This window comes from Brachycentrus maculatus, unplaced genomic scaffold (assembly GCF_059751285.1).
Source record: "Brachycentrus maculatus isolate JH-2025_06_01 unplaced genomic scaffold, ASM5975128v1 h1tg000102l, whole genome shotgun sequence".
In the NCBI taxonomy this organism is placed as follows: Eukaryota; Metazoa; Arthropoda; class Insecta; order Trichoptera; family Brachycentridae; genus Brachycentrus; species Brachycentrus maculatus.
Window position 1 is genome coordinate 2,787,218 of NW_028280856.1, and position 15,027 is coordinate 2,802,244.

The 15,027-nt window shown below is 33.0% G+C and overlaps 1 protein-coding gene across 1 annotated transcript in view; it reads right to left on the reverse strand.

Annotated features, from left to right (window-relative positions):
* LOC148310308 (cGMP-specific 3',5'-cyclic phosphodiesterase-like) overlaps positions 1–11,469 on the reverse strand; it is a 123,713-nt gene extending 112,244 nt beyond the window's left edge. The window contains exon 1 of the mRNA XM_088258688.1: positions 10,356–11,469. Within this exon, the coding sequence (XP_088114814.1) occupies positions 10,356–11,390 (1,035 nt within the window). The 5' untranslated portion in view covers positions 11,391–11,469. The remainder of the gene's footprint in view (positions 1–10,355) is intronic.
* Between the last annotated feature and the right edge of the window lie 3,558 nt (positions 11,470–15,027).

A 15,027-nucleotide genomic window follows, 5' to 3' on the forward strand; every position in this document is an offset into this window, starting at 1 on the left:
TAATATCCTAAATAAAAATCAATTGAATATGGAAAGATTGAAAATATGGCTCTCATTATATGTAGGTACACACATTTTTTTATATTACTGAACGTGCGAATATATCTTGGCACTTATTATCTGGCACGTAGTGTGATTAGCTTAATTTTTAAAGGTCAATTTAAACAATATGCTTATCTTAATTTTGGTTTGAAAAAAATTATAGGTTACAGTAATTACAACATTCGTCTAAAGACATTATTTTGTGGTAATATCTATCAATTTTAAATTTAATTTTCACTTGGTAATTACCCTCTTTTCTTCCATATCGGTGTTTAAATATAATGCGGAGTGTGTCAAAATTGATTTCGAAAAAAGAGAAGTATTCACCAAGTTAAATTTAAATTAAAAATAAAGACATAATCACATTATATTTCCACAATTTAAAAATTCATTTCTTCATTTCATCTTTTTATATGTTGAATCAAATACGATATCAAAAGGTGGGATTAGAATAAAAGCTTCTCTCGTTTAGTATCCTCTCACATTTCTTTGTGGACCCCGAAACTCATGAAAACTCAACCTTTTCTGTAGATTATCATGGATTTAGACTAGGGGCACAATATTTTCGCGTATTTGATAAAGAAAAATTGAAAAATCTTTCAGATGTTTCATGATTTTTTAGTAACTTTTCTTTCGCTTTTCAAAATCTTTTTGGTGTGTGTGTGTGTGTGTGTGTATAAAATTCATGACGTTTAATGATTCAGTTCACAATATCCTTATATGATTGGAATCAGAAAGCTATCATTTGGCAGATTTTTTTTCAATTGTATGCAAGGTCCAAACCCCGATAATTTAACAAATTAGGTTCAAAATTTCTACATACACACACGCACACATTTTATACAAACGTATAAACGTTTTTTTTATGCAACATATTAACGTTTTTTTATGAACGTTTTTTTTATAATTACACGTGATTCGACTAAATACCAGGTAAAAATATTTTTCAGATCAACTGAACGCAGAGACATCACTCTCGTCAGGATAACAATGACATGCCCTTAACTTTCAGGACGAATGGCCACCCTGCACCCTACTTTGGACCCTCCAGGACTCGAGGGACGAGATCAAACTTTACATCAGCTACGTATTGTGAAAGGTTAAACACATTTAACGGGTGAATAATTCTCTTCTGTAGATAAAATATACCCCTTTGTCTGAGGTTCAACACACTTTTTTACAGACATTTCAAATTTATTCAGAAAATCTTTTTCTTTCCATAAAATACCCATTTTATGTAAACCAAACAAGCCGTATCTACAAAATGGATAAGTTACAGCCCAATTTTTAAATAGTAGCGGTAGACTTAAATAAATAAATGTTACTACCTCCTTTGAATAGGATTTTTTAAAATTGTTTGTATCTATATTTTTCGTTGTATTTGTATATATACCCATATATACCTATATTTATATATATATATATATATATACATATATATATATATATATATATATATATATGTATATATATATATACACAACACGTATTATTTTATCGTCCCGCGAAATCAATAAATAAAAGTTATTTTTACGAGTAAAAACAAAAACAATTACATGAAAATGAACGACAAGACGTCGCGATGTTCTTGTGGAATTGTGGTGAACGAGGTGTTGGCCTTTATCCAGCAGAAAATGGATGTTATGGACGAAGTCAGTTTGTGCCAACTTTGTGAATTCTTCAAGGAAGACGAAATAGATGCCGCAAAGGCAATCTTAATAACCTACGTGCCTGCTGCACAAACCAGAAGAGTGGGCGAAGGTAAGAAGAAACGTAATATCAACGATATTATTAAAATTCTGAGAGAGACAGACCCAGATACTCTGCCCAAATTCGCTGTGCTAAACATCAATAGACTGCCTCCCATCACGTTTGACTATATCGATGTGAGTTCTCTACTTAGAGAGTTAACATATCTTAAGAACGAAATCCATAAGTTAAACATTGAAACGCCAAAGAATTCGGAATCGATCCAATCTCTGAAATGTGAAGTGGCAGAAATTAAACGTCAACATAACGTAAACGACCACCATAATGTAGGTAGGAGACAGCATGAAAAATTCATACCGAACGAAGAGATAACGCCATCTGTGAACAGCGACCCAAAGCCACCAACGCTCTATAGCGAAATAGTTGGAAATGAATTGACAGATGTCACTAAAAACAAAACTCAAAATGTAAATAATATTACTGAATCTTCTAGCCAGTGGACAATCGTTAAAAATGCAAAGAGTAAAAATAACTCCAATAATAACGATAATAAACGCCCAAAATTCAAAAATAAAAACGCCATACGAGGCAGTAATGTCTCGTCTGGGCTTAAGGCAATAGAAAATGTTAAATATTTAGTGGTATCGAGATTAAGTCTAGAAACGAATTGTGAGATGATCATTGACTTTCTGAAAACAAAAGATGTGGACGTTCATAAATGTGAGGAGTTACAAACAAAATCGGGTGATTATAAGACTTTTAAAATAGGAGTTCCTGAATCCATGTATAGTACCACACTAAACGGAGATATTTGGCCACAGTACTCTTTTGTACGACGATTTTTTTATAGCGAAAAAAAAACTAATATTTCATCATGAACAATTCCATTAGAATATGTTCCTACAACTGTAAATCAGTACATCGCATAGCACCGGGTATACACGAAATTTGCAACAATGTTGACATTCTTCTCCTACAAGAAACCTGGTTGATGAAGGACGACTTAAACTTCCTGAATAGTATCCACGAGGAGTTTCTGGCCACTGGAACATCAGCAATGAACTCTTCCGAGGAAATAATTCAGGGAAGACCACACGGAGGCGTAGCCATACTGGTAAGGAAGCAAATTGCTAATGTAACTATTATCGAATGTGGTGACGATCGGATGGCGGCAATAACCATACAACATAGCCACGGAGTCACTCTATTGGTAAATGTTTATATGCCAGTATGTTGCAACGAAAACCTGCCTGTCTTTGTGGACATCTTGAGCCGAGTTACAGCTATCGTAGACGAAACTCAAGTGAATGAGTTAATTTGTATGGGAGATTTCAATGCGCCCATACACAGTAGATTCATGGAGGAATTAGATGCCTTTTCTCAGGAAAACGAGTATAGTATCTATGACGTGAAAAAACTCGACATCAGCTCCTTTACGTTCTTCAGTGAGGCGCATAATACTACCTCTTGGTTGGACCATTGTATAATATCCAGTACGCTCGAACAGCGGATCACAAATATCCATATTGACGACAACCAACAGATGTCCGACCATTTTCCACTACACATACAAGTGGAGATGAAGTGTAAATATACATCTAAAAGTAATACTCAAATAAATGAGGAAAAAATTAATTGGAACAAATACAGTCAAATACAACTGAAGAAATACCACGATAAGACAGAGTCGCTCTTTAAGAAAATAATAATTCCTTACGAAGCTTTAACATGTGAACAGTGTATAAACCCACATCATAAATTCATTATTAAAGAATTTTACGAAAGTACGATAAAAGCTATGCGAAATGCCGCACAACTTGCATTTAAAGTGAATGCAGGGGGGCCCAAAAGCGGAAAACAAAATTCAGGAAACACTCCAGGATGGAATGAGCAAGTAAAACAAAGCCATATTAATGCACGAAATGCCTTCAAAGCGTGGCTCATAGAGGGAAAACCGTCTACAGGACCAGTTGCCCAGAGGAGAGCGGAAACGCGAAGTATTTTCAAAAAAAATCTACGCACGGTGGTGAAGAATAAAAAACAGATACAAGCCGATATATTGGCAAAGAATATGCTTACTGCTGATTTCAAAATGTTCTGGAAACAAACAAATAAAATGAGATCGTCCAAAGCTACAAGACCCACAGAAATTGATAACATAACGGGTGACGGAAAAATCAGCGAACTATGGAAAGCCCACTTCAGTTCAATGTATGAGAAAACAGGAAGTGCGGAAAATTGTAATATTTACAATAATAATGCTAACAATATGCATCCACTGAGTCCCTGCATTATACAAGTGAAGGAAATCCAGATTGCCATTAGGTCACTGAAATGTAATAAAGCCGCCGGAGGAGACGAAATTTGTGCTGAGTACCTTAGATATGCTAGCGCGAGAATACACGTACTGTGGGCGCTAGCTTTCACAGCAATGTTCCGGCACTCGTTCATACCTGAGTCTCTGTGTACGTCAATAATTATACCTATTGCAAAAAATCCTATGGGAAATTTAACAGAAAAAGAAAATTACAGGCCAATAGCGATTTCCACCATGGCGGCAAAAACCATAGAAAACATAATGATGGAGAAAGCTGTTGAAAACCTAAAAACGACCGACAACCAATTTGGTTTTAAAAAAGGATCGGGAACGGACACAGCTGTCTTCGCTGTTAAAAATACTATAAATATATATGTGCGCCGAAATACGCCAGTATATGCCTGTTTTATGGATCTCAGGAAAGCATATGATACAGTAGTACATCACATTTTGGAAGAAAAAATACAAAAATCAATTGAATGTTCTACGACGAAATGCATGTTAAAAAACTGGAACGAAAATCTCATTTATAGAGTAAAATGGGGGACCGAAACCTCAACTCCGTTTAAAGCTCAGCGAGGACTCAAACAAGGTGGAATCACATCTCCTAGCCTATTTAACCTTTACGTGGATGCATTACATGATAGGTTAAACCAAGTAAATGCGGGATGCTCCATAGGAGGAGGGAGAGTGAATGCCATCTCATACGCCGATGATATGGTCCTGATGGCACCATCGATAGCTGGCCTACGTAAACTTATTGCCATTTGTGAATGTTATGCCACAGAAAACGGCCTAGAGTACAACGCCAAAAAATGTGAGCTTGTGGTATTTAAACCCAAAAATTACTCATTAAAGGTACCGCCCATAACTATAAATGGACAAGAAGTTAAGCGGGTAAGTAGCTTCAAGTATTTGGGACATATCCTACAGGAGAACTGTGCGGATGATGAGGACATCAAGCGCCAGTATCGTGCTCATTGCGTGCGGTCCAATATGCTGACACGCCGCTTTGCCCACTGCTCCGCGCAGGTAAAAAATAGACTGTTCCAAGTGTTGTGTACGCAGCAATACGGCAGCGAACTATGGTGTAAGGTTACACAACGAAGCTTAAAGAGCATGAAAATATGCTACAATAACGGCTACAGAGCTTTAATGAAGTTACCCCGACACTGCAGCGCGAGTGGTATGTTTGCCACAGCACGCCTACCACATTGGGATGGCCTGTTAAGGCACCGAGTGGCAGGCTTCCGGGAGAGGCTGATGAAGAGCTCCAACCTCATCATAAAGCGGCTTGTGGAGCACAGATGGGGGCTGGACATGTGGCGGCACTGGAGCGCAGTGCTGCGTTTGCCAGCGAGCTAATTCTCGTCTACATCTCTCCAAATTTATTATTATTTCTATTTTTATTTTTATTTTTTATTATTTCTTTCAATTTCTTATTTCCTTCTTATTTCTAATTTCATTGTTTTAATAAAATGTTGTAAAACATATATGGCTGACTAAGTATTGCACCCACCACTTAGTCAAGCTGGAATAAAGAGTTAAAAAAAAAAAAAAAAAAAAAAATATATATATATATATATATATATATATATATATATATATATATATATATATATATATATATATATATATATATAAGGCGTGGGACGCAGCAAATCTAGGTCTGTCGTCAAGAAAAGGCGATTCAGTTGGCTCGGCCATGTACTCCACATGCCTCCTGAGAGCCTTAATCAAGCTTCCCTTTTTTACAAGGCATCAGGTTCGCGCCGCCTAGGAAGACCACTGCTGACAATTCGTCGGCAGTTCTCGTCAGAACTGGATGCAAGGGAGCTGGCAGCCGACAGAAAAGCCTGGAGACAGTTCGTGGAATCCATATGCTCCACCTAGGGAGCGGATATGGTTTATTATTTTATTATATATATATATATATATATATATATATATATATATATATATATATATATATATATATATATATATATATATATATATATATATATATATATATACATACATATTTGTGCCTATAATATTTGATGACCCAAGAGTTTTGTTGATATGAAAATATGTTATTTTTTATAGTCCTCGTACATTTTATATTTTTGTATAAATATTCTCTCAAAACAACATAACTTCGTGTTCACCGAAATGGGTAAAGTAACTAAACCATAACAAAACCTCAGCTTGTTGTTCGTGGACCGAAACGGGCCGTAAAACTTTTGCTATAAAATAATATTATAATCCTAGTATTTTTCTACAGAAACTGTTCACACCGTCGCGCAGTGGGTCGGATTGTGTAGAAAATTATACAAATATTTTGTCCAAAACTTTTTTTCAATAAAATTTACAAATTGTTACCTTCGAACTTGGCAGAAGTCTTATGATTTATATTATGTATAAGGAATGTGGATATGTTGCTAAAATATTGGTGACAACAATATCCCGCAATCGTGGATATACGTGGATAATCGTGGATTTATAGCGGCATCTAGTAATTGCTTACAAAAATTTTAACCATTGTTGATAAAATTTGAGGGGGCAGAGGATTGCTAAGTGTTAGGCTGTGAACAGAGCCTAACAGACCGGTATAAAATTATCTGAAACTAACAAATAGGTTAAACAGTGTTAATAGGTTATGCTCGTGTTTCAACATTCGATCAAAATTTAGATTTATGAAGTGATAAAAACCTTCCCTTCTATCAATTAATTGAAATTAACTACCAAACATCACGAAAATACAAAAGCCTTTAACGATAAAATTGTGTTTTATAATGATTTTTTTAATTTGTGGACTTGAATGGTGTAATTATCATGAAAAAAAATTAAACACAATCAAACTTTAGCTGATAAATAAGTTAAATGTGTCATAAAAACTTTCCCTTTTATCAATTAATCGAAATTAACTACCAAATATCACGGAAATGCAAGCTTTTAACGATATAATAGTGTTTTATAATGATTATTTTTAATTGGAACTTGAAATTAATGATGTTTGAGTAAACGAATAGAGTAAGCTCTCCTCCTCCATTACACCTATTATTGTAATGTCATATTGAAAAGAAACACGCAAGGTATTAATTTATTACAACCCACTGTTATTAGAACTAATCTGCAAAGGCAAATAGCCGCAAGTTAAAAACAGTAGTTTTGAGATAAACGAGTTTAAATTTAACATATAATGATGGTTTTTACCAACACATGTATCAAATTAATACAATTTTGCGGCTATTTGAATAATGAATATCTCGGTTAGGGAAAAAAATAGAGCAAAATCTGTGATTGCGTATGACAGAGGACAGTTATAAGAATGCTTTGAGCCGTGTTACGCTAAACAGCCGCAACATGAGTTATGGCTAGTAGTTGCCTTTATACATTAAAGAAGTCAGACACAATCGCCTAGGTCATGCCTTCAAATCATGTTCTATTTATTTTTTATGAATTTTTTGGTCTTCCTCTAGATGCCTTTCGAGTAAGATCCATGGCGATCGCCTGGTTTACAATATGTTCACGCTCTCTACGTCCTATGTGCCCATACCATCTCGATTGCCTTTCCTCTACCTTATAATTAATATCAGAAGCAGCTAGGTTTCCACGAATGTGAGTCAATTCTAAAATATAGTATAGTAATACAGTTTCCAAAAAAATAGTAGTTTGTGTCATTGTCAATCGTGGGTAGAATGGTGAATATTACACTGCATAAAATAATCACTAAAACCTGCCTATGACAGGTTGTAAGGCCTGTTAATACCCAGACTTCCGTATTCCTTTTTATCTATTTTGTTTGTTGTTTCGGCATTTACTTTGTGGTAAAACATGATGATGTAAACATACATTTAGACCTGAAGATGGAAGCTTAGCTTCCGAAACTAGTCGTCATAAAATTAACTCAAGTGGTAAAAAACAAGTGTTTTTTCATCTTTGTTGAAATGTCAAAGTAAAATAAGATACAGTTTTCGATAGGGGTAATTAAAATAAGATAATGTTTTCGATAGGGGTGTGGTATACTCCAGTACTCCGAAACCTTTTCGGAGCACACCATAAGGTAAAATATATGGGTAAAAAATATAGACCATTGAAAAAACTACTTTGTTGTAATAATTATTTTTTCCTACATTGCTACAATTCCGCGGCTCACCAAAAGCTTAAATATATAGGTAAAAAATATAGACCATTGAAAAAACTACTTTGTTATAATAATTATTTTTTCCTACATTTCGAAAAAAAAAATTCTTGTCATTGTGTATATACATGATGAATAATTATAAAATGTCAAATACATTCATTTGACCGCGACACACCCGTATTCGGCTCGCGGGATACCAAAAGCTTAAATATAACTAACTAACTAACTAACAAACCATCACGCCGCTTCCCCGCAGGGGTAGGCAGAGAGAATAGAGCGCCACACCACTCTGTCCTTGCAAACATTCTTCGCCTCTTCCACGTTCATGCATCTCCTCATACATACCCGCCGATTGTTACGACTCCTAACCTGACCACTTTCAAGTATTTGGCATACCTGGTCGTGCCATTTTTTTCTCGGTCTTCCTCTGCTCTTTTTTCCACTTACATTCGCCTCATAAATTTGTTTTACCGTTCTTTTCTCACTCATTCTTTCTACATGTTCAAACCATCTCAACACACTTTTCTTAATTTTATCGATAATGCTTATCTCAGCTTTGCATTCCTTCCTTATTTCACACATCTATCATACATCGTTTTGTCGCACATTCTTCTGAGAGATCACATTTCGACTGCATTCAGTCTACTTTCATCCTTCTTTTGCCAACTCCATGTTTCACTTCCATACTTAAATATTTAGGTAAAAAATATAGACCATTGATGAAACTACTTTGTTTTAATAATTATTTTTTCCTACATTTCGGAAAAAAAATTGTCATTGTGTATATAAATAATGAATCATTATAAAATGTCAAATACATTCATTTGACCGCGGCACACCTGTATCCGGCTCGCGGCACACCAGTTGCGAAACACTGGTAGGGATACCACCCTACCCAGATATTGGCATGCCTGATTTAACATTACCTTACATTAGACACGTGTTTAAACTTTAATCACCTTCCTTATTACTATGCCATCAAAATACCGCCAAAATTAGCATCGATGATAGCATCTAAATGGTTTCGCTAATTGAATTAGCACACGCACATGTTATTAAGACCGATTTTATGGTCTTTTGAGTATTTTTCCTAACTACGTAATACATTATTATTGTTTCAGGTGTGTCCAAATCATTGTTAATAATTCTGGATTTTTCCAGGAATTATATTACAGTAGTGTGACAAAATTTAGAAATGATTCTTAAATATTATAACACAACATTTTGAGTATGTTCAAATCCTTGTTCACAAATCTTGGTTTCTTCACGAGTTATTTATATTTATATCTCAACATAGATGAAAAATAATAAAGATATTTGGGTATTTATAGGGCTTACAATCCATCATGGGCTGGTTTAAGTGATCACTTTATATACGTGTAACATCCACCAATCTACCCTTGGTTGAAAACCACACTAATAAAAAAAGACTTATTTGTTTATTCATAAATGTATGTATATATATATATATATATATATATATATATATATATATATATATATATATATATATATATATATATATATATATATATATATATATATATATATATGCATTTACACTTGATTTAATATGTGAGATCTTGGCTACATCTATAGTTCAGTTGAGTGAGCTTTTAATGTAGCAACGACCTTTATGAAATATATATAATATTTGGAATAAGAGTCTCTGCTAAAAAAAGCTTACTCACCTTAACCTTAACTACAAATGGTGCCGAGAACTCACATATGAAAGAACGTGTCAATTCTGCGATATATATGAGTATGTAAGTTCCAAATAATGGAGTATTGTAGTTGCCAATCGTGGGTAGAATGAAAAATGTTACACGCGTGTTAAATGCACGCGTGATAAACAATATTTCAGATACACATAAAACAACGAGGTATCCAGCAGCACTGGGGAGTCTAGATGCATACTAACTAAAGAAACACAACAGCAAGCCAATTAGATAGACCATAATAAAGGACACCCAGGCCTGCTTCTTACGAGGTACAAACTACAGAAGACGCCCCGCTTAACCTACATGGATCAAATATTCCATCATGCGCCATAGCGGGTACGCCGAGTCAAAGAGGCAGATGGAGACTGACCATGAAAGAAACAAACCAATCATCGAAAAGAAGAAAGAAATATCACATATCCAAAATAATTCTTACCTTAACGGGGGATGAAGCCAACCACAGCTGAAACAACTCAGAAGTCACTGAAGTCCTTTTGGAACCAGAACTCACTAGAGGAGGTTCTGAAATCGCGTGAACTCTTCTCAATATATCTGGTGTTGCTTTTTCCCTTAGCCATTTCTCCAACAGCTCTGGATTACTGCTCAAAGTCTTGTTTAAACAATCAACTTCTTCTTCCGAAACTTCAGATATTGGTGCAGAAGTAACATCGATAGGACTGGTAGAATATTTCCTATTGGAACCATTATTATAAGCAGTAGGGCTAAGGGGCATCCCTCTAGTTGCAATCGTCATATTGGAAGACGAACCAGAGAAACTATGCCTTTCAGTATTAGTGTTTGGCGGTACATCTTTGGCCGTAAATTTGGTAGGAGAATTTTTAAAGTTATTTAAATTATTGTTTGAATTGACACTGTTTAAACTATCTACGTCGATGGGTTTCAAGCACTCTGTTACACTTATAGTCTGGCTTTTAAAGCCATTATTTCTAGGCAATGTTGAATCATTGCAATCGTTTCTCGTTTCTTCCTCGTCACTAAGAAACACACTGTCGGAGTCCACAAGCTCGCTGCGAGCTTGTCTGTTCAGTCTTAACGCGTTATTAGAGTTCATCACATCCTTCAAGGAAACGTTTGTCGTCACACTGAGCATGCTGGATCTTTCTTCTAGCTTTGCTTTTGCTGATATCAACGATCCACTTATTCTATCACTGTTCGTCGATATTTTTAGTTTATATTCACCTCCTTCGCAGTTTATCTGATTATTGGTATTTTTCTGACATTCTTGCACATTCTTTTTACTATCCCAATCATCGTCTGCGTAGTCTTTAGGAAGTTCATAAACGAGACTCAATAAATCACTCGAATTTCTTTTCTTTCTTTTTTCATCGATTATTTTCTCTTTTGAGCTTCCGTTTATTTCTGGGTCCGAGGTTGGGTTCGATTTCCTAACGTTTTGGTTCTCCGTTCCCCTCTCTTCTTCTATACCGGGATTTTCGGGTATGAGACTCATGTTCGGCTTATTTACCCGACGGATGTTGAAACTTCAGGATGGTTGAGTGGAATCATGGCTATGAATTTGTGAATATCATCTGAAACAAATAAAAAACAATTATCAAATAATGTAGTTAAAATGTCAAATGGTATTGAAGAATATCACTATATTTTGCCCTTGGCTTCCAAACAAAAAAAAATCTTATTTTTATTTAGTTTTTCAAATTAATAGTATTTAGTCAATATTTATTTTTGTACGACGGATAACGCATTATTTTGTGAAAATGTTTTCAAAGATACTAAGAAACAAAATAAAAATGACAATGTTACAAGTGAAGGTTTGTCAAATATAAACAAGGTTTTTTGTTCTGGTTCCATAATAAGGGTTACTTCTAGGCTCTAGGCATGTTGGATGAGAATATCTAGAGTCAGAAAAGTGACCATGTAGGCTTGACTACTGGCTATTGGCACTGCCTCCTTCCTTTTACGATAACAGCATCAAAAATCTTTCAATAATCTGGGAAAAGTACATTTTCAATGAAGATTATTTTGAAAATGAGGAGTACTTGTTCCTAGTGCTTTCTTTTTCTTTGTTATTATTCTGAGTGTGCCGAAACTCCTATTTAAAGACTTTGAACCTTCTTTCAAAGAACTATCATTAAGTTGATTTTTTATAGGACTTTAAGATGTAACAAATGTATTGTATCAAAAGAGATATACCTACTTGTTTTATTGAAATCAAATATAAATATATTTTTAATGAAGTCGGGTTTATTTTTAACATATTCTAGTAGATAAGACAAAAATTTCTTTCCACAGCAGATATTTATTTATCTGCTTATGCTCAAGTACTGGGTTGGATGACAAACTGGTTAAGCCAATCAATGTCAGGTCGTAAACCCTGTAAATACCCAGACTTCCATATTAACTACCTATAAACATATGGTTTGTATCTGTTGAAACATCTAATACGACATTTTCTTTTAGCTCAATGATATAATTTATTGCAGATTCGAATTGTGACAAGTTAATCATTTGAAATACTAGTATGAGCGTTGCTTGTACCCAGTTGTATTTCTGAAATCCTAATACTTATGAAAGTAACGCATTTGTGAATGACGAAAAAATGGATTATCTGATATATAAGAGCAGTATTTATATGATTCTGACTTCATCCTGTCGGATAGAAACGTACAGTCCATCCGACGTGTTTTAAAAGGTATTTTGTTCCAGGGGTATCCAAACAACTACCGCGGGCATTTTATCTCTGGATAAACCATATTTTGGCTATCGAAATATTTGAGTACATATATATTGGCTCTGCTATTAAGCAGAAATGAAATTACTTCATATAAAAGTGCGCAGAAACAATTCTTAACTGCATCTCACGTAAAAAAATCTTTAACATTATGAAAAAATTTTTTTTACTTATAATATAATCATTCTCTAAATTATATTATTAATTGATTCGGCATTAACTTCATGGAATGACATGTTGACTTTTTTTTAAATTAAACAAATTAGAAAATTTAGAAATTTTAATTCAGGTAAAGCGTTACTTAATGATATACTGTTTCAAAATAAGTCACCATTTTTATCAATGTTTCCTTTTACAAAAAAAAATTATTCCTTAACCCCCCTCTCCCTTTTCTATATTTATAAACCTATATATACCCATAAATATATTTTTTGTTCGTTAGTTTTAATTTGTACCAGAAGATGAAAACATCTGTAAGTTTTCGAAACTAGTCGTATATATAAATAAAACTCATTAAGTGGTATATTCAAGTGTTTAATTTTTTTTTTAATTCTTTAAATTAATAAAAAACTGCTCTTTGGTAAAGTTTTATATTTTTTTGTATCTTGATTACTTCATCCCGATAACATCCAAAATTACTTATATTTCCATTTATTAAAAAGTAAACAAACAAATGGTTAAAATTCCCTAATTTTTTGAGGCCATTTGAATGCTGATGACATATTTCGGAAAAAAAAACTTGTTACCAACGTTTGTTTTTACAAGTATACATGGATACAGTATATAAACATGAATATGGAATATATCTTTTTCAAGGCATGATTTGGCCTTTCGTTTGATATACGAGTATAATATTATTTACCCCTGCTTTATTTCTACCCTACTTCTTCGCAATATTGTTTTATGAATTTCATTTCCTCTTTTCTAGACATCGAAAAAAACAGTTGTCGTCAGCCGAGCTTTTTATTGTTTGAAACTCACGATACAAAAATTGAACGAAGAATATTGAGCTGATTTTTTTTTATGAAGGTAGGAACATAACTGATTCCTTTCTTAATGATTTATATATATATATATATATATATATATATATATATATATATATATATATATATATATATATATATATATATATATATAAAAACATATATATATATATATATATATATATATATATATATATATATATATATATATATATATATATATATATATATATATATATATATATATATATATACTACTACTACTACCATCACGCCGTTTCTCCTCAGGAGTAGGCAGAGAGGATGGAACGCCACACTCTTCTAACTTCTTTTTTTCGGTCGTCCCCGTTCTGTTTTCCCTCTCACATTCGCCACATATATTTTCTTAGTCATTCTCTCGTTATCCATTCGCTCCACATGTCCATGCCACCGTAAAGAACTCTTATACATATTATAGAAACAGTTTATTTTTTCACTTATTGATGAAAACAAATGTTTACTCATTGATGAAAACAAAAATTCTTGCAACTGGTCGTGATTACATCAAAAAATTCAAAAGTGGTATTTGTACAGGTACTTCATTTTTTAAATATCTAAATCATCATGTTTATATTAAGGTTTGTGTAAAATTAAAAAAAACAATTTCACACAGTAAATTAATGATATTTTGAACGCTTCGTTCAAAAATTCAGCTCAACACGGCAGCAGAATTCAAAACGAAAGGTGATTTTCTCCAAGAACGTAATATCCTGTTCCAATATGCACGCCGGAAATGACTTTATTTTTCATCCCCTACTTTTATGGGTACAGTAAATCACATGTAGGCTTCGCGGCTCTCGGGGGATTACTGAAAGAATACTGTATTTATATTTTCAGGCAGGCTGTAATGTCGGGTGGGCGCTTCGGGAGCAGACTGTTTACCATTTTACTTGATATAGTCAAAACATCTGAGTGATTGAATAATGATTCATAAATATTTATCTATTGAAATGGCTTTTATTTTGTATAATTTCATGATATTTTATTAAACATGTAAATCAGAATAGATTTGTGATTCTAATGACATATTTTAAAAGCAGTATATATGTATATATATATATATATATATATATATATATATATATATATATATATATATATATATATATATATATATATATATATATATATATATATATATATATATATATATATATATATATATATATATATATATATATATATATATATATATATATATATATATATATATATATATATATATATATATATATATATATATATATATATATATATATATATATATATATATATATCTTTATATATATATCTATATATATATATATATATATATATATATATATATATATATATATATATATATATATATATATATATATATATATATATGT